This window comes from Lynx rufus, unplaced genomic scaffold, assembly GCF_022079265.1.
Source record: "Lynx rufus isolate CCGP_SWC_20201006 ecotype Redwood Valley unplaced genomic scaffold, mLynRuf1.p SCAF_10, whole genome shotgun sequence".
Lineage (NCBI taxonomy): Eukaryota > Metazoa > Chordata > Mammalia > Carnivora > Felidae > Lynx > Lynx rufus.
The window spans coordinates 58,599,604-58,627,028 of NW_025814824.1; the positions used below are offsets into that span (position 1 = coordinate 58,599,604).

The 27,425-nt window shown below is 48.6% G+C and overlaps 1 protein-coding gene across 2 annotated transcripts in view; it reads right to left on the reverse strand.

The window, feature by feature from the left end:
- PAX5 (paired box 5) overlaps nt 1-27,425 on the reverse strand; it is a 191,661-nt gene that overhangs the window by 112,087 nt on the left and 52,149 nt on the right. For both annotated transcript variants that reach the window (XM_047066368.1, XM_047066362.1), the window contains exon 6: nt 15,967-16,142. In XM_047066368.1, coding sequence (XP_046922324.1) covers nt 15,967-16,142 — 176 coding nt within the window. The remainder of the gene's footprint in view (nt 1-15,966; nt 16,143-27,425) is intronic.

Genomic DNA, 27,425 nt, shown 5'->3' on the forward strand with positions numbered 1-27,425 from the left:
CATGATCTCACGGTTCATGGGATTGAACCCGCATCAGGCTCTGCACTGACAGCGTGGAGCCTGCTTGGGATTCTCTCTTCCTCACTCTCCTCCCCTCTTCTGCTCACACACGCACTCCTGTGCTCGCTCGCTCTCTCTCTCTCTCTCTCTCTCTCTCAAAATGAATAAACATTGAAAAAAGTTCACTTCTAAAAAATAATAAATGAAAAATAAGAGGGATATATTAAAGTTCCCAAAATATATTATCAGATTTTTAAAGTTGGTTCATTGACATTTTTTTTTGCTTTAAAAGTTTTGAGACTCTGTTGCTAAGCACATACAGTTTCAGGATTGCTGTATCTTCCTATGAATGGTTCTTGACCCTCTTTGTCTTTGCAGATACTTTGGACCTTAAAGTTCATTTCATCTGAGAGTGATAATACTCTATCACATTTGATTTGGTTTGTATTTGCCTGGTCTATATTTTCCTATCTCCTTACTTGCAACCTTTGAGTACCATTTTATTTTAGGTTAATTTCTATAAACAGCATATTTCTGGGTTTTGGCTATTTTTCATATCTTCTGTATTATGTGACAAATTCAATCTACTTATATTTATTGAGACTACTCAAATAATTGTATTTATTTCTACTATCATCTAATTTTGTATTTTTAATTTACCATGCTTTTTTCTTGCTCCTTTCTTCTCTCCTTCTATTGGATTCACTGAGTATTCTATACCTTCTGTTTTTTGCCTCATCTGGTTCAGAAGTCCATTACTATGCTTTTAGTGATTACCTTAATTTGTTCATCCACATCCTTGACATAACCAAATCTAAAGCTTATCTATGTATCTATCCTCCTCCTGAGTAATACAAGGATCTTAGAATTTTTAATTCCCATCAGCCCATTCCTAATGTTACATATTATTATTGTATTTTTTTCTATTGGTTTTTAATTTTTTTTAACGTTTATTTATTTTTGAGACAGAGAGAGACAGAGCATGAACAGGGGAGGGGCAGAGAGAGAGGGAGACACAGAATCCGAAACAGGCTCCAGGCTCTGAGCTGTCAGCACAGAGCCCGACACGGGGCTCAAACTCACGGACCGTGAGATCATGACCTGAGCCGAAGTCGGATGCTCAACCGACCAAGCCACCCAGGCGCCCCTTTCTATTGGTTTTTAAACCCACCAAAACTAGTCATGATTTTTACCATCCAGTTATTTAGATTATCCCTTATTTAGAGACGCCTGGATGGTTTAGTCAGTTAAGTGTTGGACTTTGGCTTGGGTCATGATCTCACGGTTTGTGAGTTCAAGTCCCACATTGGGCTTTGTGCTGATAGCATGGAGCCCACTTTGGATTCTCTGTCTCCCTCTCTCTCTGCCCCTCCCCCTGCTCACACGTACTCTCTCTTTCTCTCTCTCTCTCAAAAATAAGCAAACATTAAAAAAATGTTTTTAAAGATTATCCCTTGTTTATCAAGGTGTTTGGTGGCCATTGCTCCTTAGATCCCATCCCTTCCTTCTGGGTTTCATGTTCTCGTAGTTAACATATAGTTTGGTCCTGTGTGTTTTTTTAATCCACTATGACAATCTTTGTTTTTTAATGGGTATATTTATTTATTTATTTAAGTTTATTTATTTATTTTGAGAGAGAGAGAGAGCATGTGTGAGCAGGGGAGGGGGAGAGAGAGAATCCCGAGCAGGCTCCACACTGTCAGCAAGGAGCCTTATGCAGGGCTCTGAGCCAAAATCAAGAGTTGGACTCTCAACCGACTGAGCCACCCAGGCGCCCATTAATGGGTATATTTAGATGATTCATGTCTAAAGCAAGCGATGTTCTTGTTGGATTAACATCTACTAAGTTTGTAACTATTTTTTATTTATTGAACTTGTTCTTTATTTCATTCCCCTCCCTTTTTCTTCTTTCTCCGGGTTTAATTAAATATAGTATATGATTCCAGTTTATCTGCTTCACACTACTGAAATGTACACTTATATATGTTTAAGAGGATAATTTTTACATTATGTTTTTCCCACAATTAAGAAAAAAATTTTAAGTTTAAAAAAAGAGCTTTAGTGGTTGTCCTCGAGTTTTCAATATACATTTAAAAAGTTCACCTTAATGAACACTGTATCTCTTCAGGTGTAGTACAGGTACCTTCTAACAGAGTAGAGTATTCCCAATTCCCCCTTCCTGCCCCTTGTGACACTGCTGTCATTCATTTCACTTATCCATATGTCACAATCACCCCCATTCATTGTTACTATTATCACTTCAAACCGTTACCTTTCCGATCAACTAAGACTTAAAAAAAAAATCAAGTAGTTTATTTTATTTTCATTTATTCCTTTTCCCCTGTCCTTCTAGAAGTAAGGTAGCTTTTCCCTCTGGCTTTCCTCAAGATTCTCTTTTTGTCTTTAGTCTTCTGATGTTTGAGTATGATATGTGTTGGTGTAGATATCAAAATATCTTGATATTCTCCAAGATTTCTGCATCTGTGGTTTGGTATCTGTCATTAACTTTGGAAAGTTCTCAGCCGTTACTACTTCAAATATTTCTTCTTCATTCTCTCTCTCCTGGTGCTCCAATTATGCATGTGTTACTCCTCTTAAAATTATTCCACACCCCCTTGGATGTTCTGTTTTGGTCATTTTGTTGATGTTTTTGTGTTCTCTTTTTTCCTCTCTGCATTTTGGCTTGGGAAGTCTCTATTGACACCTCTTCAAGCTCACTGATTCTTCACTTGGCTGTCCAATTTGCTGAGAAGTCCATCAAAGGCATTCTTCATTTCTGTTATTGTCCTTTTTCTTGTTAGCATTTCCCTTCAATTCTTAGAGTTTCCATATCTCTGCTTACATTACCCATCTGTCCTTTTGTGCCATCTGCTTTTTCCATTAGAGCCCTTAACATATCATAGTTATTTTAATTTTTTAAATTTATTTGTTTTGAGAGAGAGAAAGAGAGAAAGAGAGAGAGAGAGAGAGAGAGAGAGAGAGAGAGAGAGAGAAGGGGAGGGGCAGCCAGAAGGGGAAAGAGAGAATCTCAAGCAGGCTCTGTGCCATCAGCACAGAGTGGGGCTCAAACTCACCAACCTCACGTGAGATCATGACCTGAGCTGAAATCAAGAGTCGGAAGCTTAATCAACTGAGCCACCCGGGCACCCGGTATCATGGTTGTTTTAAATTCCCTATATAAGAATTCTAAAATCTGTGTCACATCTGAGTGTGTTTCTCATGCTTACTTTGTCTCTCAGACTGTGTTTTTTCTTGCCTAACTTTTTGCCAAAAGCTGGGCATGAGAATTGGGTAGCAGAAACTGAGGTAGACAGGTCTTTAGTAGAGGCTTTATGTTAATCTGGAAGATATCAGCTGCAACTCTGTATGCTCCTATCTCTGCAGGTTTCAATAGCTGTTTGCCCTTCAACCTCAGATCTCTGATGGGTCAAGAAAAGGTGTTGATTTCAGCTTGCTCAGCTCTACTTGTTGTTGTAAATATGGGAGCAATGACTTCCTAGATCTTCATATGCCAGAGCTAAAACTGGAGGTCTCTCCTATCCTTCTTCCTGGAGTACCTCATTATCAGATCAGTAAGAGTGTCTGAGTGGTAAGCCCTCTTTGTATTTGTCTGAAAATGTCTTTATTTGCCTTCACTGTTAAATGATCATTTATCTGAGTACAGATCAATTGTTATTATCTCATAACACTTAACGATATTTTCTACTATTTTCTGGCTCCTGAAAAAAAAAAGTGTTGTCAATCTAAAAGTTATATTTTCTCTCTAGTTGCCTTTATAACTTTCTTTGTCTCTGACATTCTTCAGTTTCACTACCCCTTTGCCAAGATGTACATTTATTTTTATTTAACTTGCTGGGATTTAATTATGCTTCTTCAATCTAACGCCCCGTGTCTTACAACAGTTCTATTCTATACATTCTTTAGTCAATATTTCTTCAAATATTGCCTCACCTCTACTTTTCCTATTTATTCCTCCAGAGCAACTACTAGATATAGTTTGGACCTTCTCGTGAAGCTCTGCTTTATCTGTAACCCTCTCTTTAAGACTTCCCAACTCCTTAGACTTCTAGCCTGCATTCCCAGCAATTTCCTCAGCTCTGTTTCCCAAATCACTAATTTTCTACTCAGCTGTGTCTTATCTGGTATTTAATCCATGAATTAAAATTTTAATTTTGGTAACTAATAAAATTTTTATTTCTAGAACATGCATTTGGCCCTTTTCCTAATCTGCGTTTTCCTATTCCATGGTGTTTTCTCCTTTTGTAGTATTTCCGGTCCTTTTTTCATCTCTGTAGTCATTTCACAGTCTGTTCCAGATTGTCTGTTATTTTAAGTTCTTGGAGCATTAATTCTTCTGGTTATGTCTCCCATACTCCCCCTCATTTCCTGGTGTGGTTTGCATTTTTTTTTAAATCGTAAGCTCATCTTCAGTAGTTATCATTCACTCTGTAGGCAAGTTGTACAGACTGGACTGCGGAAGGATCCAGGTGAGAGTTTGTCAGGTGCTTCTGCTAGGCATCTCAAGGATTTCACTGATAGGAGCCTGCTTTTTATATTAATTTCTCTACTTGAGTTTCTTGGCAATAATATAAAGTGGATACCACACTTGTATGTGGCACAGCCTTGGGATTATAACTTCTCATGGGAAACCTTTGCTGTGCTTGGAGTCCTGTATGGAATCAGGGTTTCCACTGTTTTCATCAGTCTGGAGGTGAAATGGGCCCACTGCTCACTTCATGGAAAGTGCCATCCTTCCAGGTTTCAAGTTTTTTACAGACAGTTCACTTCCAACTCCCCTATCACGTAGGTCTCAGGCCAAATCTTCTGTCTCAGCACCAGCATCAACACCCCCAGACCCTGTTCACTATGAACTATGTCCAGGACCAGTAAGTACCCTGAGCCACTGGGATATTAGCTCATGCACTTCAAGTTCTGGCTCTGAGCTCCTTCCTAATTTCCAGCCCCCAAGGACTTCCCTCTCTTTAATGCAACATCAGATATATGTCAAAAATATTTCATTCTTATATTTGATCCAGTGTTTCTATTGTTTAAGAAGAAAGAGGTGCCTATAATAGCTGAGACCTTGTTATCAGAATCAGAAATCTGTGTTCTTTTTTTTATAATTTACAAAACAACAAAGTGTGCGTCTGTGTGTGTGTGTGCTTGAGAGCTTTGTAAACAGCCAAATTCCTTAAGCCAAACTTCCAGTGCACTCTCAAAACAAACAAGCTATGAGTAGAATATTCTGTTTGTTTTCTTTTTTGCCTTTTTTTAAAATTACAAATATTGCTTAAACTTGTGTAGGGGGAAATATCTCTACCCCCAAAGTCAATTTTCACACAGCACCTTTGGTTGCGTCTATCGCTGTTACTTTATGCCACATGGCACAGCACAGGTGGTCAATGTCACTGACATGGCGTAGCCATAAAAATTTCTTGGATGAATGAATGAATAAATGAATGAAAGAACATCCCAGCAAGGCACAGGCAGCTCTTTGACAATTTGCTTGTAATCTTTAAACCCCACGATACACAGAATTTGACTGTCATCTAAAAGAGTGGAACAGACGGGAAGAAAAACTGTAAACAAGTCAAAATAAAAGTAAGAGATGGGTTTCCAATTTGCTTTATATCTCACAGAAATGTTAGAGCTGGAATGAATCCCAAGGATGACGCGGTCTAATCCCCCACCCCAAATGAGAAACCATAACCCAGAGGGAAGTGACGAGCCCAAGAGGCATCACGAAAGCCCGGGGGCCTGTCCCACACTTTTTCACTATGGCAACTTCCTCAGTGTTCCCTCACACATTCCTCAATCTCACCAAACAGACCCAATGACTTTTCTTGGGAAGCCACCCTTCTGCTTGACCCACAGGAACACAAAGAATACTCAGAAAATTCCGTTGTTTAGGAAATATTTTAACAGCTGTTCAGGAAGAAACGGGCATCCCTAGGCAAGACTCTAAGGGAGTAGAGCAAGTGAAAAATGTTGAGGCCTCAGAATCCATGTAGTTTCACCCCTGGGTCACTTTGAGATGACAACAGCAGAAGGCTAAGGGAGAATATGGCTGGTCTAGAGGCACCAAGAACCTCTAGGGATCTGGGAGCAAGAATTCCAGCACAGTCCTTGTTATTAACTCATTCCAAAGGCAAGATGACATCTAAGTTAAATCTTGCTTGCATCTCAGTGTTCAGAAAGGGGTTTTAGAGACGCCTGGGTGGCTCAGTCGGTTAAGCGTCTGACTCTTGGTTTCTGGCAGGTCACGATCTTGCGGTTCATGAGTTCGAACCCTGCATTGAGCTCTGTGCTGACAGTGCGGAGCCTGCTTGGGATTCTCTCTCTCCCCCTCTCTTTCTGTCCCTTCCCTGCTCATTCTCTCTGTGTCTCTCTCTCTTTCTCTTTCTCTCTCAAAATAAATAAATAAACTTTAAAAAAGAAAGGGTTTTCTGCCCTCAGGGAAGAAGTGGGAAGAAGTGGGAAGACAAGTGCCCTTCTTGCTGCTACCATCCTCTACACTCTTTAAATTTTTTTTTTCAACGTTTATTTATTTTTGGGACAGAGAGAGACAGAGCATGAAGGGGGGAGGGGCAGAGAGAGAGGGAGACACAGGATCGGAAACAGGCTCCAGGCTCTGAGCCATCAGCCCAGAGCCTGACGCGGGGCTCGAACTCACGGACCGCGAGATCGTGACCTGGCTGAAGTCGGACGCTTAACCGACTGCGCCACCCAGGCGCCCCTTATCCTCTCCACTCTTATGGCTCCTTCCATGGTAAGAGTCACTCTTCTGACCCGTCAAAGCCCAGGACATTTACTGGGCCACCTCCACCATGCCTTGAGGTCAGAAGTCTTCCTCTGGCATCAGGCTTCTATGTGCAACTAGGTCAGAAGGTGCCTGCTTCCCATGGGAAGGCCTAGCCATGCCCTCTTACTTCCATCCTGTCCATCTGCAACTGCGTGGGTAAGCCCTCTGCTTCTTTCATCTCTAAAACTTATGATTCCTCCCTCCTTTAAGATCCCCAAGTTCCTGCACAGCAAGCCCAAGTGCAAAGTCAATGCAAAGAAGTCAAATGCAAAACTACTAAACTCTCTTTCTCGTCAAGAGCTGAGTTGATGATGAGGTACACTCTTATAGCCCAAACCTTCTGCTTAGGACATTACCCTTGGGTGGTGGGAAGTCACAAAGCCCCAAGATAGTGGCACATCTTCCAAGCATCAAATTGGAAAATCTAGGAATGGTGCCCCAGAATGTCTGGGATTTTTCTTAGTTTAACTTAGGCTACTGGAAAAGCTGCATTCTCAAGCCCTATGGTCACAGCGGCCAGGCCCATGCAGAAATGCACTGATTAGCATGTGGCCGTCACATTCATCTGTAAGACAGAGCCCTTTGAAACCTTCTGCGGCACCTCTGTGGGTGTGGTTGAGGATTGTGCCCAGGGCCTCCACAGGGCCCCCACTGGAAACCCATGCAGCCATTCCCTTCCACCCTGTCCAAAAAAAACATGGCTTCCTTTGGGGGAATTGTCCTATTTTCCCCTGGTGGATAATGAGAAGCACACAAATGACTGCTTCCCACTTTGCTTTGACCATCAGAAAGCTCACAATCAAATCTGAGCTCAACTCTAGTAACCTGGGGGCCTGGCTGCAGAGTTGGGGGGTTTGGGGGTAGGTGGGAGGAGGCAAAGGAGCAGAGAAGAAAGGGGAGAAGCAATGCATCACAGGGCCACACAGTTCCCGGTCAGCGCCCCAAGACTGGAGAGAAGGCCAACCCCAGCCAGGGCTGACAACTGTCTCCAGGGGACCAGCGACTCGGTCTGCACCTGGCAAATAAGCCTCCTGGTCTCCCAACCCTCCAAGTCTCCTCATAGCAGCAGAATAACCTTCTAATCTGTATTGGATTAGATCCTGATAGTCCCTGGTTTACAAATTATAATCTTCTCTTTGCTCTCAAAACAAAACCCAAAGCCATGGCCCTAGTCCACATCTGGCCCCCACCACCTCATTACCTGCACCACAGGCCGCTTTCTACCTCTCATGCTTACCAGCCCCACAGGACATCTTTTCGTTACTAGACCACCAAAGCCTTTATATAGGCTGTTCCCTCTGCCTAGAACACTGTTCCCTGCCACACTTCCCCTTCTTGAGCTCAAAGGTGCATCCTCAGAGAGACATTCCCTGATGCCCCTCCCCCCATACAGATGAGGTCCCACTCTTTACTCTTTGGTCTTTCTCTTTAGAGCACCTATCATACTCCGTGATACCTGGTAATGACACCATTTTTCCTGGTAGAATAATGTTGTCAAAATTTGTCTCCTTTGCTATAGGGTCAATTCTGGGAACGATGTTTGTCTTTGTTGCTGCTCTGTCCCAACGCTTAGCACAGTTCCTGGCACAGAGGGGGTGCTCAATAAATATCTGCTGAATGAAGCCAATAAATCAATCAGGAAGTGTCTGCACATGCAGAGTAAAGGGCTCTGACCCCAGAGGACAGTCTACACCCGCAAAAAGCAGGGAGCAGAGAATGGGGCAATCTTATGAGCTACATCATTTAGGGCATGTGACTTACTCTCTCTCTCTGCCTCAGTTTCCTTATCTGCCACATGAAGATCCCGCTTTGCTTTGCAGAGCCATTGCGAGCTAGACTCCCCTGCTAGCTGTTGTGGGTTTTAAGTAGTGATCCCTTTATCTTAAGTTATGTATCACTCTCCCAACCCCTTGCAAGCTGGCACCTGTTGGCAGAACACAGGTCTGTTTAGTCCTCTCCACCCTCCTTCCCTGAGGGGCCTGGCTCTGAGCTCTTGGGCAGAGGATGCCCAGCACCCTGTGTGCGTGGTGAGGCTGGTGGCAGCCACCACTATCCAGACTTCCTCACCAGAAGCCTCCACCCTGCTCTGTGCACGAGAGGAGCTGGCTTCATCACTAGCCTCCCGAGAGCTTGCAGCCTCCGGCCCCTTGCCACTCAGGGCCACAGGTCCCGGGCCCCAGGCTGGCCCACCCCAGTGAGGATTCCTGAGGGGAAACGTCCCTTGAGCGCCCCTTCCACCCGGCAGCATTAAAGGTCTCCTTTTTTCACCTTCCCACCCACAAAACCCCTCCTGCTCTCCGTGCCTTAGAATTATTCTTTCAGGTTGGAAGAGCCTTGACATTTAGCTAATCAAGTCCTCAGTGGATTCTTAAACTTCTAATACAGCAAATATGAATAAGGATAGATTCTACTTACATGCCTCTGGTGACAGGAGCCTCACTACTTCACAAGGAAGCCCCTCTCCACTGGTTAGGAAGCTTGGGCTATGAGAAAGTTCTCTTAGCCTGCCTCCTTCCCTGCTCACATCCCCAAGTCTTCCCTTCTTCAGACCAAACAGCCCCAATTTCTCCAGTCATCCCTCCTAGGAAAGAGTTTTCAATCGTCTCTTCTAAATGTTCTCTACTGTATCCGCAAAGGAGGAGTCTGGTTCTGAGCACAGCCTTAGCAGGGGAAGGCTGGGGTAAGCAGAGCAAAACCAGATCAGAGTGGAACAGCACAGTCACTGCCCTCAGACTTCTGTTCATACCTCCAGAAACCACACTGGTGCCTGTGGCGGCCCCACCACTTTCTAACCCATGCTTGGCTCCCAGGATGAGTAGAGTGAACCCCCAGGTGTGTTCCCAGGAAACTGGTCACCTGTAAGAATCAGTGGGCAGCCTGACTGTGTTGCAATGGGAGCGACCCGGTGGACACCAGCCTGAACTCTGGGGCCAGGGATTTGGGCTCCGATCTCGCCCCGGCACTTACTACATACCTTCGGCGACATTACTGCTAACCTCACTAAGCCATCCTGTCTGCACAAAGGTGATAATAGCGTTGTTGTGACTTTGTAATGACATGGGGCAAGGAAAGTGCTCCTCAGAACACAGCCAGACACATGGCAAGCAATGAATACATCATTGTTACAACCATCACTACATTGTTACAAACATCACTAGGACTTGATGCTTTCATGAACTTAGACAAGAAGCAACTTAGTGCTGGCTGAACTGGGTCAGTGAAGGCCACTCCTGGTGGGCCCCGACAGGGTAGATTTAGAAACAGACAGAAGGAATAGTCTATGCAGGGCAACAGTGAGCAGGAGCTTGGAGTAAGACAACAACAGTAAGGGACACCTGAGTGGCCCAATCGGTTAAGCATCTGACTCTTGATTTCAGCTCAGGTCATGGTCTCACAGTTTGTGGGATCAAGCCCCTTGTCGGGCTCTGTGCTGAGGGCGCTGAGCCTGCTTGGGATTCTCTCTCGCTCTCTCTCTGCCCCTCCCCTGCTGGCACACGCACCCACCCTCTCTCTCTCTCAATAAACAAATAAACATTTTTTAAAAGAATAACAACATTAAGAAAGTAATAATAATCGCAGTAGCTGCCACTCTGCGTGCTCGGAGCTATCCCTGCTGTTCACGCACTCATATGCATGCACACACATGCACCCCACACACAGGTCCATGGTCCGTGCGCCCTCAAACAGAGAAGGAGCCCAGCCCACAAGGGGCAGTGAGAGGTCAGGCCTGGCCATAGCCAGAGCATCCTGTGGGCAAGCAGAGGGGCATGGCGGGGGGGCGGTGAAGGGCCATGACGGGGATGAAGGGCCCAGGTTGGGGTCTCGAGTCGGTAAACCACGAGGGACCCCCAAGTGAGGATGGGCTTCAGAAAGAGAGATTTGACAGTAGCAGCAGGGACAGGGCAAGAGGCAGGAGTCCCAGGGAAGGTCGCCTCCAGATGAGCAGAGTACTCCAGGCCACGGACGCAAGGTTCTTTGGGGCCCACTACCCCCACAGCGAAGTCAGACCTCCTCACCTCCACATGCCAGCCCTCTGGGGTTTGGCTGACCCACTACTTCTCCAGTCCTCTTGTCCAGACTGCCTCTCACCCATCCTCCATTCAACTACTTAGACCGGCCCACAGTTCCCTGCTATCTCACACTGCTTCATGCCCTTGCCCACATTGTCCTTCTGCCTAGAATGTCCCCTCCGGCCATCTCTACCATCTCCACAGATCTAGATTCTGCCCATCCCTCAAGACACAGCACTAACGGCACCTCCTCCAGGAAGCCTTCCCCCTTCCTCAGCCCAGCACACTGGTCTCCTCAGTCCCTCCTCTCCGTACCTCACCTCCTTCTGATGGGCACGGACCCACTACAGAGGAAAACGAGCTCCTTGAAGAAAGGAAGCATGTCCAGCACCTCATCTTTTTCCCTACAGTCCCAGCCCTTTTTCTGAGTCAGGTAGGTGTTCAGACCATCTCTGATGATCAAGCTCAATTATGCTCAGAAACTCAGGAGTAGGACACCCACAGGAATAGGCAATGCTCGGCCCAGGGCCACCAGCCTGGAGAGAAACCACCATTCAGGGGGCAAAGCAGCATAAGCAAGTGGGAGCATTTCTGGTGGCTTTCTCTTTCAGACAAGGGACAGGCCCTCTCCCAGTTTAACCCCCCATGACCTTTGAACTTCCCGGGAGGTCAGCAGCACGTCCCCTTCCCCAGCTGTCTTTCTGTCTCTGGCCCGATGGGAGGGAGGGCCCTGGGCCGGTTCCATTTTGCGCCCGTATTGATCTGTTGGCAGCAATGGGCTGGATAATTAGCCAGGAATTAGGGTTTCTATTACAGCCAGGAGGCTGCTCCAGCTGATTTATCACCTGAATAATTTACTGTGATTGAAAGGAAATTAAAATGAACTCCATTTGACAACTGTGAGCTTTTATGGGCTTTAGTGAAGGCTCAAAAGCCAGATTAATAGCCTGGTGTTGGTTAATAGTCTGCCGAGAGTAAATACGGCAGGCTGAGCTCCGAGGCGGCCTTCCTGCCGAGGCCGGAGGAGGGACCAGCTCCCGCTAGGAGCAGGCAGGCGACAGCGTCACCGCGAGTTTTACTGAAACAGATTCCACTGTTCAAAACGCACTCACCACCAGCACTTGTTTCTTTCCTTTTCTTTTCTTTTTTTTTTTTTTTCCTCTTCCCCTTCAGGGTGATTTTTACTCACTCCACATGTAGGGAAAACAGAATTGCTTTTTCAATAACCATTTTGAAAAGGAAGTGTTTCATTGCCCCAGAAGTATGTACACATTACACCCAGGGCCAAGGGTTTACTAAGTTTCCATATAAAAGCAGGAAGCCTGCCCTACCCACCCAGGGCAGATCTGGGTGGGAACAACGGCAAGGTGGGTGTGGGTGTGACTGGTAGGACCCCAGCCTGGCCTCGACAAGGAATGTTCTTCCCATGAGTGGTTGGGCTGGGTAGGCAATTCAGGAGGATTTGACCACCAGAGCCCATGGGGAGGAAAGACTCTGAGGATTCTGGAATGACAGGCAGACTCCGGCTGCCAAAGGCCAGTCCCCAGAACCAGCCAGTTAGAAAACCCTCCTAGAATCTTTTGGGGACAGGGAGGCCCATGCAGCCATCTAGCACAGAATGAGGACAGAAGACCCCGAAGTCAAGTTCCAGCTCTGTGGCCTCAACAAGTCCTGGAAGCTCCCTGGGCTGAAAATGGGGTGAATGGGAAAAAATGTTCCAATCTGTGAAATGGAGCTTACCAATCTTGCCCACACTGTTCAGCAGGCACTTAAATTGTGAGTCCAAGGGGAGAATGGATGTGAAAGGGCTTTGAAAACAGTACAGTACCCTGCTTAGGTGGGGACGACCACTGTTGTTGGGTTGCTGCTGTGCTATTGTTGTTGTTGGCAAAATCACAATTACGGCTACCACAGATAAGGAACTGAGGTCCAGAGAAAAAGCCACCTGCCCAACAGGGCGGAGCTAGGACTCAAGTCCAACTCCCTCAACCCCAAAGCCAGATGAAGCTCTTTCTTCCCCATAGGCTGCTCAGTGAAACTGACAGCAAGACCCCACCAAGGCCACTAGGCCATGGAGACACAGGTCTGCTCACATATAGAAGAGACGCCACCCTCGGCTGCCGGAGCTCCAGGCCCCCTTCTCGGTGCCACCACCGTGCCAGGCTGCTCTGGGGCTCACAAGGCAAAGCAGAGAGTGGGCACGAGGGGGTTCATACCCTTGCGTGTCAACCTTGTACGGCAACTTGTACCCTTGACACGCACTCTTTCCCGGTCTGTGGCCCCTTGCTTTGGCTGTCATTTGTCCAGTGACTGGGAACCAGGAGCGAGGGTATGTCATTCATAGTCCAGTGACTGTGTGTGTGCCTGGCAGCCCCGTGGCCTCACCTTCCATCTCTCCTCATTACGGCACATTACGGGGAGGTGAAGCAGATTAACCAGAAAGCACTGAGTCAGTCATTATCCCGCCACACGCTCGCCTGCAGGCCCCGCCTCAGAGCCCACACAGTCACAGGCCCGCGGTCGTGTCCGCGCCATTCTGAAGGACACTGCACAGCAAGACCGTTAGGAACAGGGCCCTTGCAGAGTTTGTAACTCGGTCTCCTCCCCACCAGGCCGCATCTCTACAGGGGCCTATCAGGACCTGTCCCTCAATGTTGCCTCCTCTGTAACTCCTCCCCCGATGCTCCCAAATGAGGCAACCTCCCCATTCATCAGCGCCCGCAGAACCTTCTCCCTTGCCTTGCAGGTTCTGGATCCATGTCACATGGCCCCTGAGAGAGTGTGGGCAGACAGAGTTGACGCTTGACTCTTCCCTCTGTCCCCCTGGGTGCCTGGCACTGTGCCAACCTCACAGGCAGCATGCGAGAAATACGTCGGATAAGTGAACATATGAATGTCTAAGCAAGTGAGGAAATACACGGACGGCTTCTGGACTCCTCCCAATTATGATGCCCTGCAGTCTCTGCCCAGATTTCCTGGGCATTCGAAGCTAAAATGATGCAGACTCTGAATTCCGTTAAGAATCGAGGGAAATCCAGTCTCTAACACTGAATGCCTGCCTGAAGTAAACAGGAACTTAGTACAAGTGCTGGAGGCTTCATGAAGTAGAGACCAGGTTGAGTGTAGAAGCCTGGGCCCTCACTCTTCTCCACTCACTTGCTGGGTGACCCTGGACAAACCCTGTCCCCTCTCGGGGCCTCTAAAAAATGAGGGAGTTGAAAGCTTGCCTCTGTACCCTCTGCTAGTCTCTCAAATCATGTGATCTTGTCGATGGTTAGAAGATACATTTTCTCCCCAGTTCTGGAGGGAAAGGTAGGCTTCATCCAAGGAAGGCTCCTTTTCTTTCTCCTCCTGTGTCAGACGGAACGTGGCTTTGGCCACCTCTCAGAAGGGCTCTGAGCAGGGAGAGAGGCTGTATGTGATAGAAACAGACTCTACCTGAAAGCTCAAGGTCTAAAGTGTGTGGGATCAGCTCTGTCCAGCCCACAGGACCACCTCATTCCCACGGGACACTTTACGTGTAGAAGAAAGACCAAAATCTTGACCACAGCGTACGAGACCTGGCCCATCTCCCCAACACTCCCACGCCCCCACGCCCTGAAGCCCAGGCACAGTGGTTCTCTTGGCCCTCTTTCCATTCCTCACCTTGCCGTGCCCCCTCTTACCTCGAGGCCCCTGCCCTTGTTGTTGCCTCTGCCAGGCACATTCCCCCCCACCCCGTGTCCCTTCTCCTGTCCTGCCCTACCCCTCAGGGCTCAGCATAAAAGCATTTCCCCCCAGAAGCCATGGTGGCCTCCAGGCTGGCTCAGCTTGTGCTTTATTCTTTCAGAGAACCTCAGCACCCAGCACATCTGTAATCCATGACCTTTGGGGTTATTCTTACTTATGGGATTCTTCCACATATCTATAGGTTCCCTGAGGGCAGGTCCAAGCCTGTCTTGTTCACTCACAGTACCTAGTGCCTGGCTCCATGCTTTGCACACAGGTGATACTCCTTGGTGTTTGTTGAGTGAATACATGACTTGCCGTGTGGCCTTCAGACAAGTCTCTGCCTCTCTGGGCCTCGGTTTCTCCATATGAAAACAAAGTGGCTAGATGGTCTGTGAGAGCCCTCACAAGAACTGCTCAGACAGCTAGACTGTCATAGGATGGTGGCCCTGGAGGCTTTGCTCACTCCTCCCTACTCAACATCCCCTCTGGTCCCTTTCCCCTCCGTGGGAGCTTGTGCACACAGCCTGCAGGGTTTTGACTGGCTCTATGGGAAAACTTCAGAAGCCCCATCTAATTAGCATGTAAAGGAAGCTCAGCGAGGCCAGTCCTCAGCACCAGGATCAGCTAGCTAGGTCTCTGACTTGCCCACCAGATGGGAGCTCTCGGCAGGCGGGGACCATATCTGAGCCGCCTATGCCTGCCAGGTAACCAGCCCAGACTGGGCATCAGGAAATAGTCTCTCGAGTTGCATCTGGTACTTAGGGACCTTATCCAGGCCCCAGAAGCCTCTCACTGGGCAGATCTTTCTGGTCCCATAGCTAAGACAGTGACTGCTTGTCTGTCCACGGTCAGCAAGGGGTCATCCTTCTACTTCTCTCCCTGTCTTGCAAATGACCCGGCTGGGAGTTTGTCCAGTGAGACACTTCCCCCTCTCCAGACTCTTGGATTCGGTCTCTAAAAGCATGCCAGGGCGAGCTGACGCGTGGGCTGATGGTGGGGTACACGCTGGCACCGCTATAACGTGCTTTGTGACCGTATTTCCATCTTCATCCTGACTGGCAGGATGGTGACCCAAGACCACCTCCAGTGGCCCAGAAGGTCATGACACCAGCTCTGTGCCGAGAGCCTGGGGAAAGGACGCCATTCAGCAAAAGCAGAGCAGCCAGACAAGTCATGTGACCATGCCCCACCCCGCCCCCACGCCCCCACCCCACAGGCTGGCCAGGGAAACAGAGGAACCAGGGCAAGAAGTTGCCAGAACCCCAGACAAGTCCTCCTGACCTTAGGGGACGCTGCAACTGTCCAAGTCGGGCCGAGAACGAGAAGCCCGCCTCTGAGTAGAACCCGGCATTCCCGCCCACACCCCGCCAAACGCCTTCGGGAGGGCCCCCCCAGGTCTGCGTCTGGCTGGGGGTACGGCAGGCAGGGAGCCGTGGGGCGTACCTGCTCGGGCTTGATGGGCTCTGTGGTGGTGAAGATGTCCGAGTAGTGCTGCCTCTCAAACACGCGGTCCAGCACCTCCAGCTGCTGCTGCGTGAACAGTTCTCCCCGCATCTGCTTCCGGAGGAAGTCTCTGCCTGGCAGTGAGTGGCCGTTCGGCACCGGAGACTCCTGAATACCTTTGATGAGCATGAGAGAGGAAAAGGGGGGGGGGGGGGCAGGTTACACAAGTTGCTAAAGAAAGTCACGTCAGCTGGTGAGAGAAGACAGCCTGAGAGACCCACAAGCCCAGCTCCTTCCCTGACGAGAGGGGAAACAGACAGGGACTCAGACAAGGGGGCCCTCAGTCAAGGTTACCCTGCTGGTTAGTGCAGAGCCAGCCTCCCGTAGCCACCTGCCAGGCACCATGTGAAGCCTTTTCTACATGCATCATCTCACCTAAAACTCACAACAACCCCAAGGTAGGTAACATTATTTTCCCCATTTTGCAGATGAGAAAATTGAGACCCGAGGAATTAAAGTCATTCACCTGAAGATGAGAGCTCAGGTTGACTGGAAGGCTTAAGTACCAGGTGCCACTTCTTCTTCTATAATGAAGATTCCCCCACCCCGTGGAGGTACGGTTTTGTCCCAGAGCCGAAGCCCTTAACCCAGAACATCTGCCACTACATCACATGACCAGTCACTAAAGCACCGTGCCAGGACGCCTGTGGGGAAGGACACCACTTTCGTACAATTCTGGTGGGAGCCCACCGGTCACACACCCACGATACACAACTTGACAAAATCCATCAAAGTCACAAATGCACATATCCTTTGATGACACAGTTGCGCCTCTGGAAATGTTTTTTTACCACTAGACTCACACGTACGGGAAGTGATATGCGTGCAAGGTTCTAGTTGCAAAAGACTGGAAACAACACATGAATTTATTTGCAGGGGCTGGTTAAATGAGTTACGGCGTGCTCACACGGTGAGCCGCTGCAAAAGGGAACAAGGACTCCCACCGTGAACTGATACAGAAAGATCTTCTGGATACACCGTCCTATGAAAAATAAACCAGGTACAGCACAGCATGTATAACGTATAACCTTTTGTGTAAAAAATAAGAGGAAGAAAATAAGACTTCCCACGCATTTTGTGTATGCATATACAAAAGGAACTCTGGAGGGCACCATGAGAAACATTTAGAGCACTTACCCATTCCTTTCCGGGAGGTGGGAACTAAGTGGATAGAGGTGAAGGGGGGGATGCTTTTTTTGTTTTATGTTTTGTGTTACTGCAGAACTTTAAAGGTACCACTTACTCAAAAACACGAATTACCAAGGGTTAAATTCTGTATGTGTTCTATATTGTTAGCTCTCCACACTGTCACCATCTCTGGTGACGATGCTTACATTTCAAAGAAAATATTATGAATTACCAATAAAAAAGAAAACGGGAAGAAATATTTTTTGTGAGCCTTGAGCTTGAACCACTCAAAGTGAAAGACACAGCAAGGAGGGCAAAAGTTTCAAGCAAGGAAATGGCCTCGAGGGCCGTGCATCCCCCAGGGCCCTGTAGGACCCGGTTGCTCATGCAGGGCTGACCAGAGGTGAGGCGTCAGGCCCAGAGGTGAGGCATCTGCCTTTGCCACTGGGGAGCCCAAGGGAAACCAGCGCTTGTCAGATCTCTCACTGGCCCTCACACAGGCCTTGCCTGATTCTCTCCTACATCCCCCTCTGCCAGCACATGCTGCCCCAGACTTCATCCATCATGTCAGAGCCCCACTCGTGTGAGGAAGGAGGCCCAACCAAGGAGCTTGAAGCAGTGGGAAGCTGTGTCACTGAGATGAGCCAAAAGCTGGTGTCTCCCTAACTGTCCTATCTGGGGGCAAATGCAATGCAGGGTCTGACACTTGAGCGAAGTCACCAGCTTTGGGTGTTCACACGAATGCTGGCTTTCCAGTTTCCTCCATGGAGGCTGACAGCTCAGAGCACCTTCCTCTACGGGAAGGGCCTTCAGAGGCAGCTCATAAAGCCCCTTGAGAAAACAGATCCCAGCTCCATTTGTATCCAAGAGGATACCACAGGCTAGGTTACAGCCTGAATGACCACACACCCCAACACATGGACCACGATGAAAGCTGGGCTCTCTGGCTGATGTCCCCCAGCCTAGAGTTGGGGCGCCTCCACTGGCAACCTGGGACATTAGTCTTCCACAAGACCGGTCCCTGCCTGTTCCTGTCCGTAGGACATCATCCTCAGAGTCCCTTTTTCCATCATGGCCCATCCCCATGGGGGCTATTCCTACAAGGACAGCAAGACTAGCAGAATGTGGGAGCTCACAGCCCTGTCTGTGCTCTCCCATTGGTTGGCATCTGCCAAATAACCCTATTATCAAAGGATCAAAGATACATGTACGTGCGCACGCACACACACACACACACACACACGCACACACACTCACGAGGACAGCTCATCATGCTCCTCCTCAGCTATTGCTCTGGCCTGTCATCCTGGCCCCAGTCACTCCTGCTCAAGTATGATCTTGCCCGGGATCCCCAGTGCTCCCGTCAAGTTTCTCCCTGTCAGAGGAACCACATCTGATCGTAAGAGACGTCTCTCTGCCCACCAACTTCACTGATACTCCCCAGCCCCATCCTGCCAGCCAGGCCCCAAACTCCTCATGAAGGCTCCTTCCTGATAATTCCCACCCAGGTCTTGCTCTGCCCCCAGTTGGACAGTGTCCACCTCCCCCCCCCCCCACCACCAAGTCAGTCTGCTCCACTATATGTACCAGCCAGGCTGTCCTCCCACAGATGTCCTCAGGCTCGATCCCTCCCCCGTGGGATTCATAGGCTGGGTTCTTTGCACAGCCCATAGTTCTGGAAGGGCAGAACTTCACCCCCACTAAGGGAGCTGAGGGTGGCTCTGCTGAGGACCCCTGTGGGCAAGGTCACCACCTGGTCACTGAGTAGGTCCCAGCACAGAGTAAAGGCTCAGGGCACAGGGCCAACTCAGGTATATGCACTGGGGATCCTTGGAGTCCTATCTTCCTGAGGACAGCTCAGGTACTCCAGGCACAGACAGCCTGGCAGGGCCCTGGCCATCTAGGAAGACTCACTACATCCCACTCTGGCTTTCCGAAAGCCAACCACAGCACCCATGGGCCAAGCCTGGGAGAGGGTCCTGGCTGTCCTGGTGACCCAGACACTCCTCGTGGAAGACGGCAAGCTGGAAAGACCACCTCTCCAGGCATGTGCCCTGACCTATGACCCTGCTGCTGCCCTTGCCCCTCCAGCACCCCTGCTTTCTCCATTAGGAAGGGGGGCGAGGTAGGTCTACCCTGTCACCTAGTGCAGATGCCTAATGTCTGTCATTTCCTTAGGAGGCTGGGGACACTTCTACACGTATAATCACCCATTTAACAAGTATTGATGAAGTATTTACTCTGCACCAAGTGATGTTTAGAAAAAACAACAGAGGATCCAGTGATGACTAAGACAGGCCCCTCTTTCCAAACTAGAAAGGGCAGCCACTGTAGCCAAGTACTCCCACAGACATACGGCTACAAACTGTGATTACTGCCAAGTAGAAAAAGGGTCCAGAAATATATGCATAGGACTATGGATAATGAATGGGGAAGGGGTGTGACCGCATGGGGAGGAGCCAGAGAAGTCTTCCAAGGGGAAGTCATGCTTGAAGTGAGAGTAGAGGACAAGGGTCAGCAGTGCAAAGAGGGTGGGGGTGGGGAGGGCATGCCAGGCAGAGGAGACCGCCTACAAAGGCTTAGACATGAGGAATCGAAAGGCCGGGGGAGAGATGGTGAGGGGAAGAGACCCCAGGGGACCATGGAGAGGCAGGCTGGGGATGGCCTAGCAGCCCCGGACCCCACAGAAGGCCACGGGGAAGATCTGAGTCCTGCTGGGGGAGCAGTGCAGGGACCACAGGAGGGGCTGGGGAACAATCACCCTCCACACTTCTCAGTCCCAGGACCTGAAATGCTAGTTCCTTTAGATCAGGCTGTTCTTTCGAAGCCCTGCTCCCAAGACTCATCTTTTGGAAAGACTCAGGGCTGGCCACGTGAAATTTGCACTTGTGGGCATCTGAATGTGATGCTTGGAGTCAGGCTGTCACTCACAGGTCGCCCACCATGCTCCTATGGAAGGTAAACCGTTCCTCGTTGACATGTGTACCCTGTTACTAGGACAGACACAGCCTGTGAGCAGGCGTGCCACCTCCTCCAGGATGCCCTCCTTCCTGCCCCAGCTGCTTCATCTCCCACTCTCTGGGCTCTGACCACTTTCTCCCTTTTCTCAGGTGTCAAGCCCCCTGGGCTCTTTACTCTGACACTGCGCTATTAGCCGCCTCAAGGGGAAGCCCCAGTTAATTCATCTCTGTCTGCTCCATGGGGAGTATTTATGGGATAAATGAACAAGTCAGGAATACCTGTGACAACCACTCTCATTCCGCAGGTCCGGTCTGCAAATGTCAGCATCCCTCTCTATCTGACCTCATTCATTCAATCATTCATTCTTCTCTTAACCAACCTCAGTGAGCAGGTGCCGTGCTAATGCCGGCATACAACGATGGGCAAAAGCCGCGCTGGCCCTGCCCTCATGGACTTATGTTCAGTGGAGGAGGGAAATGTTAATTGAAAAATAATCAGACCAGAAAAGGCGCACGTGTCAACCAAGATAAATACTCTGACAAAAAGATGCATAATTCTCCGGCCAGGGACACAGCTGACCTGCCTCTGGGAGCCACACGTAGTGGGTACACAGTGAGTATGAGCCAAACAAACCAATTGTATGCTAAGAGACAGCTATAAAAATGAATATCCGAAAATCATCCCTGGCACAAGGGCAGGTCTGAACCTCCAAGCCTCCAGTGGAAGTTTCCATAGCATTTCTCATCTGTGCTGCAAAGATGCTGTCTGACTTCGTTGGGGAATGTGGTCTTGGAGACAAGCTACAGAAATGCTCGGACCGATTTTATTCCAGGGAGAAAAATCTGAACTTGCAATGTGAATGGTATGCTTAAATATATGGATAGACATGGGCAAAGTACAAAGGTATACAGGGGGCATGGTATCTTTAAATCTTTTTTTCTACTCCAAATCAAATAATATGTAATAGACCCAGTGCTGGGCTTAGTCAACCATGGCTCGTAGAATTAACATTCTGGAAGCTAGCTTCAGGGGAGCAAGGGGCAGGAAGCCCCGTCTCGGGGAGCAGAGAAATGCTGGCTTTAAATTTCAGGTTAAACCAATGTTATTCACAACCCGGCTTTGAAGCTAAAAGCTTTACACAATCGGGTCTGGTCACGGAAAGGGGGAGGAAGCAAAATAGCCTCAGATTCCCATCTGTCAAGAGAAAGCTGTCTCTTGTGTGTCTTAAAAGATCATAAACCCATTGCGTTTTCTTCAGAGCACAGAAGACTCGGAGGTTTTGCATTTTTCTTGAAGGGTTCTGGTTTGTTTCTTTAAAAATCATCATGTACTTTATGTCTGCAGATGCTCACTGGGAGGAAAAAAAAAATAAAAACAAACAGGAATCTCCATAATCCCTTCTGGTATCGTGGCCTTTGGGATGTAACAGTAGCCAAAGGCCTAGGAGCCCCAGGAAAGGAAGCTGGAACCCGTGGGTCAGTTTTCAGCCTTTCTTGGGTCCTCTTTCTCTACAAACCCAGCCAAAGCCAGAGCCCTTAGTGAACCTCCTCTGTCCTCGCCGCTGCCCCTCTGCATGGCAGGGCAGTGGCAGGGCCCAGTGGGAAAAGGGTTGAGAGCCAGCAGACCTGGGTTCTAGCCCCAGCTCTGCCCTTACTTGCTGTGTGAGCCCAGGCAAGTTTCTCGCCCTCCCTGGGTCTCAGGGGCCCCATCAACAAACTAAAGAGGCTGAGTCAGTCATTTCTAACCATTTTCTCCTCCAAAATCCACCCAGATTTTGTCTACTAAATACTATTAAATAACCATTAACTTATTTTCCCATTTTGGTTGTTTTGTACAGTCTTTTCAGGGTATCCCCGTGCAGTATCCATTCCACCCCTAAGCAACTGCCCACGCCTAGCCAGGGGATCCCATTCTCTTTGCCAATACTTGGTTTAGGAACAGACATGTGAAGAGCAAGGGGCTGCTGGGAGCTTCTGGGAGCAAGTCAGAGAGAGGAAGAAATCTCTTCTTCACTAGGATACACTTACCCTTAATCTTTTTGAATTTGTGAGAATAAGTCCCAGATCCCATTACTGCTGTATGCACTACAATGCCCCCTACCCTTACCCCAGGGCCCAAAGTCCTCTCCCCATCTGGCCTGCAGGGTTCCGTGGTAGTGACACCCAGCCAGTCTGCTGCCTCTGACCCACGCTGATATTCTGACACCCACCACACTCCCAGGCCTGCCTCCCCCAGTGAAGATGGGGCAGAGCTGGGTCTTGGCGGATCAGGCTCAGAGAGGTTGAGTAACTGAGGTCGCTCAGCTGGGATGTGTACCTAGGCCTCTTCTCTGCTGTGTTCTTTCCACCTCCCTTTACCCTTCAGGTCAGCCACTAAAACTAATGCCCTCCATTTCCTCATCTGCAAACTGGCACAAAGGTCTGCAGGACAATCCCTGGGGCTTTGGTAAGGATTAATGAGATAATCTCCAGGAACGTGCTTAGCACGGTGCCTGGTGCAAAGTTAATGTCCAAAGAGTGTTAGTCACTGTCACCATCACTTTCACCAGGGAAACCCTTCCGAGGCTTCCTCAAGACAAAGTCCAAGACTTCAGGGCCTTCATGATCTGCCCCTGCAGTCACAGGCACCCCTCAGTCACTCCACAATGTCATCCCAGCAGGGTACGCCTCATTCCTCAAGTGTCCCTTCACGGCACTCCCCGATGCCACCATTCGCTCCGTTCCCTCCGCCGGCTGGCCTTCACTCCTGCCCATTAAGGCTCAGCCTAAAAACCACCTCCTCTCTGAAGCCTGCCTCCAGATCCAAAGGCTGAACTACCTGCCCTTTCTTCTGGGTCTCCTCAGCAAGCTGCACAAGCCACCACTCTGGCCTACACTTTACTCCTTACAACACATCCTGTGAGGCCGGTCCCCATTTCACAGCTGGCAAAGATATGAAGTATCTTGTTCAAGGCCACAGCAAATGCGTGTATACCTATTAACATGTCTTAGAGTGAAGCCAGGACTGTGGTAGACGTGGCTCACACACCAGGGAAGCCTGGGCACCCCAAACTCAGGCCCAGACGCAAATCCTCACTCTGTATCTTACAAGCCTATGATATCCTCGATTTTGCCATCTGTAAAATAGGACAATAAAGAGACCTGGGGTTGACAAAAGAATGGGATGAGGGTACGTGTAAAATGCTTAGCATAGTACCTGGTACACAGTAAGTGCTGAAAAAGCATAAGCCATTTCTAGGATTATTCTTTCTTTCCTTCCCTGCTAAGAGTATGAGCTCTCTGAGGACAGAGGCCACGTCTGACTCACCTCAAGCACAGGAGATGCTAATCAAGGTTTGTTGATTGAATGCATAACCTAGGAAGACTTGAGGGGATGCAGGCCTGAATGACTTGGGGAACTCGGCAGCAGGACAGTCTCTGGCGTCATCAGAGAACTAGGGAGAAAACCTTCGGGAGTGACCTCCATGACATCAGTGATCCGGAGAAGGAAAGAGTGAAACAACTAAGGCCTTATGTTCTAAACTACTTCTAAGAAAGACCTGAGGCAGTTCATAAACTTTTAAATTTTAAACTCAGCTGAGCTCTAAGCTCCCAGCAACAACAACACAACGCCATTAATTCTTCTACTCTGCATGGGGGTGTCTGGATGCTAAGGGTGACCCAGAGATGACTAACAACAGGGAGGGGGTCCTGCAGGAGGGGCCATCCGAGCCAGACCCCAGATAAAGAGAGGAGACAAAATGAGAAGATGAGGGGGATGGGATTCCTGGCACAGACAATAAGATTCAGCTGAGGACATTTCTAGAGCATCTACTACGAGCCAGGCCCTGTGCTGGGGACCAGGATGGCAGGGCTGGAAATATCCCGTGGCAGCGCCAAACCAAAATCGATGTTCTGGGTGATTGTATAAATACCATCTTAAAGTGGGGCCGCAGACTGAGAAAAATCAAAGTGGCGTGGAGGAAAATTCCATTGGAACTACCATTATTCAGCCATTAGTTTCACTCAATCTTTCTTCTCAGAGAAGGAAAACGCAAAATTGTAAAATTGCCAAATACGTTCGGGTTCGACCAGAGTGAATCTGATTGTGCCGTGTGTTACCCAATGTGTCATAGGCTGTCAGTGAGCGAAAGGCCCCAAGGGACCGACAATTCCACACTCCAGGATGGCAAAGGGATTTGTCCAGGGCCAGAAGGCAAGTCCAAAGTGAGCTGAGCCTGGGAACACAAGACTCCTGATTCCTGTTCCAAGCCTCATGGACCCATTCATTCCTGAGCAACATGCACCAAACTCCTGCTGGCGGTCTGGCTGTGAGTGTGGCACCTGAATTAGAGAGGGGTTTAAGTCACCCCCCTGCCCTTGAGTGGACGAGGTAGAGGAGTGAATAATTCCAATGTAGTAAGTGCTGGGAGCCGAAGAAGCGGAGACAGCCCCGGGAGCCAAATGGTGGTTGGCAGTCCTTATACAGAGCTTGCTCCGTGCCAGGCACTATTCTAAGCACCTTACCCACTTAGTCCCCATAACAACCCAATAATGTTAAGTCTGCTATTTCCCCCTCCCATTTTACAGATGAGGAAACTGAGGTGCGGGCAGGTTAAGTAACTTGCCCATGGCCACACAGCTAAGAGATGGAAGAGTTGGGATCCAAACCCAAGCAGTCTAACTCCAGAGTCTGCTCCTAAGCCTATACTAAACCACTCCACTTAATCCAGACTGGGGCAAGGGTGATCCAAAAAGCCACGTGGGAAAAATGGAGCCCAAGACTTAAGAAAGAATAGGAAGGAGTTAGCCAAAGAAAGGGGTGGAGAGAGGAAGGAAGTGCATTCCACCTAGAGGGAACAGCATATGCAAAGGCCCAGAAGCACGAGAAAACACGGTGTTTGGGAAATGGCTATAATTCAGTAGGACTGGAATGCAGGAATTGGGGGAGGGGGAAGAGGGCAAAGTGTGCAAGGCTCTCTCCTCTCTGTCTAGCTGCTCAGCGCTGCTATCCATTATCCAGACCCTAATATATCCTGTGATGTACAAACAGCACAAATACATAATTGAAGCTCTCATGGTGTTGGTACGAAGAGATGGGATTTCTTTGTGCTTAATTAAATCAAGATGACCTCAACGAATAGGCAGGAAGGAATACCCAGTGCACTGCCACAGGACAAGTCTGTTTTCTCTAATCCATACTGTCCAAGTCCATTACCTTGCACAGTAGTACCTGATTCCTCCACCTTACAGAAATAGGCACACTAATGAGGGAAGATGTTAACCACCACGGTGAAAATATTCCAAAGCAAATGAAATATTACTAGCAGCAAAAGGGTGATTTGTTTCTATGAGTTGTGCTTTTAGATGAGATTAAAGAATGCTAAAGGCTTCATTTTAATTATACCTGGAAGGACTCCTTGTGCATGCGTCCCCTTTTTTGGCTTTCACACACACAGCAGTCTGTCCCCCATCCCCGCGGCACAGAAATAAATAAATAAAAGGGTTTAAAAATCATATTTACACTGATATCTTTGCATTACCCCCACTTGAGTTTTTAAATTACTGTCTTTATTTTTTTCCAAGGACAATATAACTAAAAAGAAGGTTCATATTTTGAAGTGTATCTATCTGATCATCGCACAAATGTTTTCAAGAGAAATCACTATATTTCTCCAAGATGGGTATGGGTTTTGTCATAGATCAAAGTGAGAGGGAGGAAAAAAAGATAAATCATCAGAGATCCAAAAATACTTTTCATTTGGAGAAGATATCAGGCCATTTCGATGGGGCTGATGGAGTCCCTGTTCTGTCTCCATTACCCGAGGCAGGCAGCCCCAGCCAGGAGCCAACTACTGAGATTATATTCCCCATAAGATGGTCCCCGATATATATATATATATATGATCTTCAACCTCTATTGATTGACCAATTTCACAAGCAAAGACTGGTGAAATGAAGCTGAAATGAACATCATGCTTTAACTCATTGAACCTATCAGGCCTGAGTTAATCTCACTGTCCACTGTCTCTGATAGAATTCAATTGATCAATCATGTTTCGGTGATAGTACCATTTCACTGGCTTATTGCTTCTTCATTTCAGAGCTTGACCTGTTAGATATACTCGCACTGGCTCGACTCCTCTTGGATACACAGAGATCAGCCTCTGTCTGCCAATGTGTGTCATCTCCTGCCCCAGTTGAAAAGAACTCAAGAGGCTTTTGTGCGGATCTGTGGTGTGTTTTTCCACCAAACACATGCACGTCGATGGGGGACTCAGGATGGCATGGAACTGAGCAAACTCTAAGCACAAACTCTAAGAGGGCTCTCCATTCTGCATGGAACCACCGTCAACTGCACTCAGAAGGGGCATGTGCTTATGTGATACTGGAAAGTGCGCGTGCCCACACCGGGTAAGGCACATCCAAAAATGGTAACCACAACAGCAATAGTAACAGCCGCCACTCAAGCATATGTTCTCGCCGACCTTTCACATTCCTCAGTTTATCTGCCTCTCACAAGAGCCGGAAGAGTTGAGCAAGTGATTATCATTCCCATTTTACAGATGAGAAAATGGGCTCACGGAGGGGGAAGGTGGTTTGCCCGAGGTCACACAGCAGCGTTATCAGGACAGGTGAGACTAAGAGGCCTAGGGACTCAGCTCCTGAGTGCCTCTGCCAACCTCCGGGCAATTTCAGGATTGCCAAGACATTCTGGGCACACCACTGTCTTCGACTACTTGGATGAAAGAAACATCTTCAAATCACACGTCCGAGAATTTTAGAGCTTAGGGTGGATCCTAAGATTGTCTGCAGCTTCACGTACAGCTTCGAAACTGAGGCCCAGAGGGCAGTAAACAGTTGTCCAAAGTCACTAAGACACTCAGCAGCCCAACCGGAACCCAAACTTGGATCCCAGGGGCTCAGCTCAGGACTCCACACTTTCTCCAGATACCTCTCTGATTTGTGCCAAGCCAATGGGCTCCTACCAACAGAGAGAACCTCATTCTCCACTGTCAACATGGCCCAGTGTACTGTTATGGTTCCTTCATGGCATTTAATTTAAATTTCCCAACTGCAAGCCAAGATTCTGTGCTTTGGGAAATCAGGGGACAGGGGCTCTGCCCGGCTGTCTGCCTGGGGGAGGTGGTTCTTGGAGCCACAAGGCTGAGCCCAGCATGCGGGTCTCTGGAGGAGGCCAGGGCAATGACAGTTTGCAAATAAGCCTTGCATCTGCTCAGAGCTGGCAGAGTCGGCAAACACACTAATGGACTTTTCCTCTACCCGCGGGGAGCTGGGGAGAAGCTATAAATAAAGTAGGCGCCTCTGGGG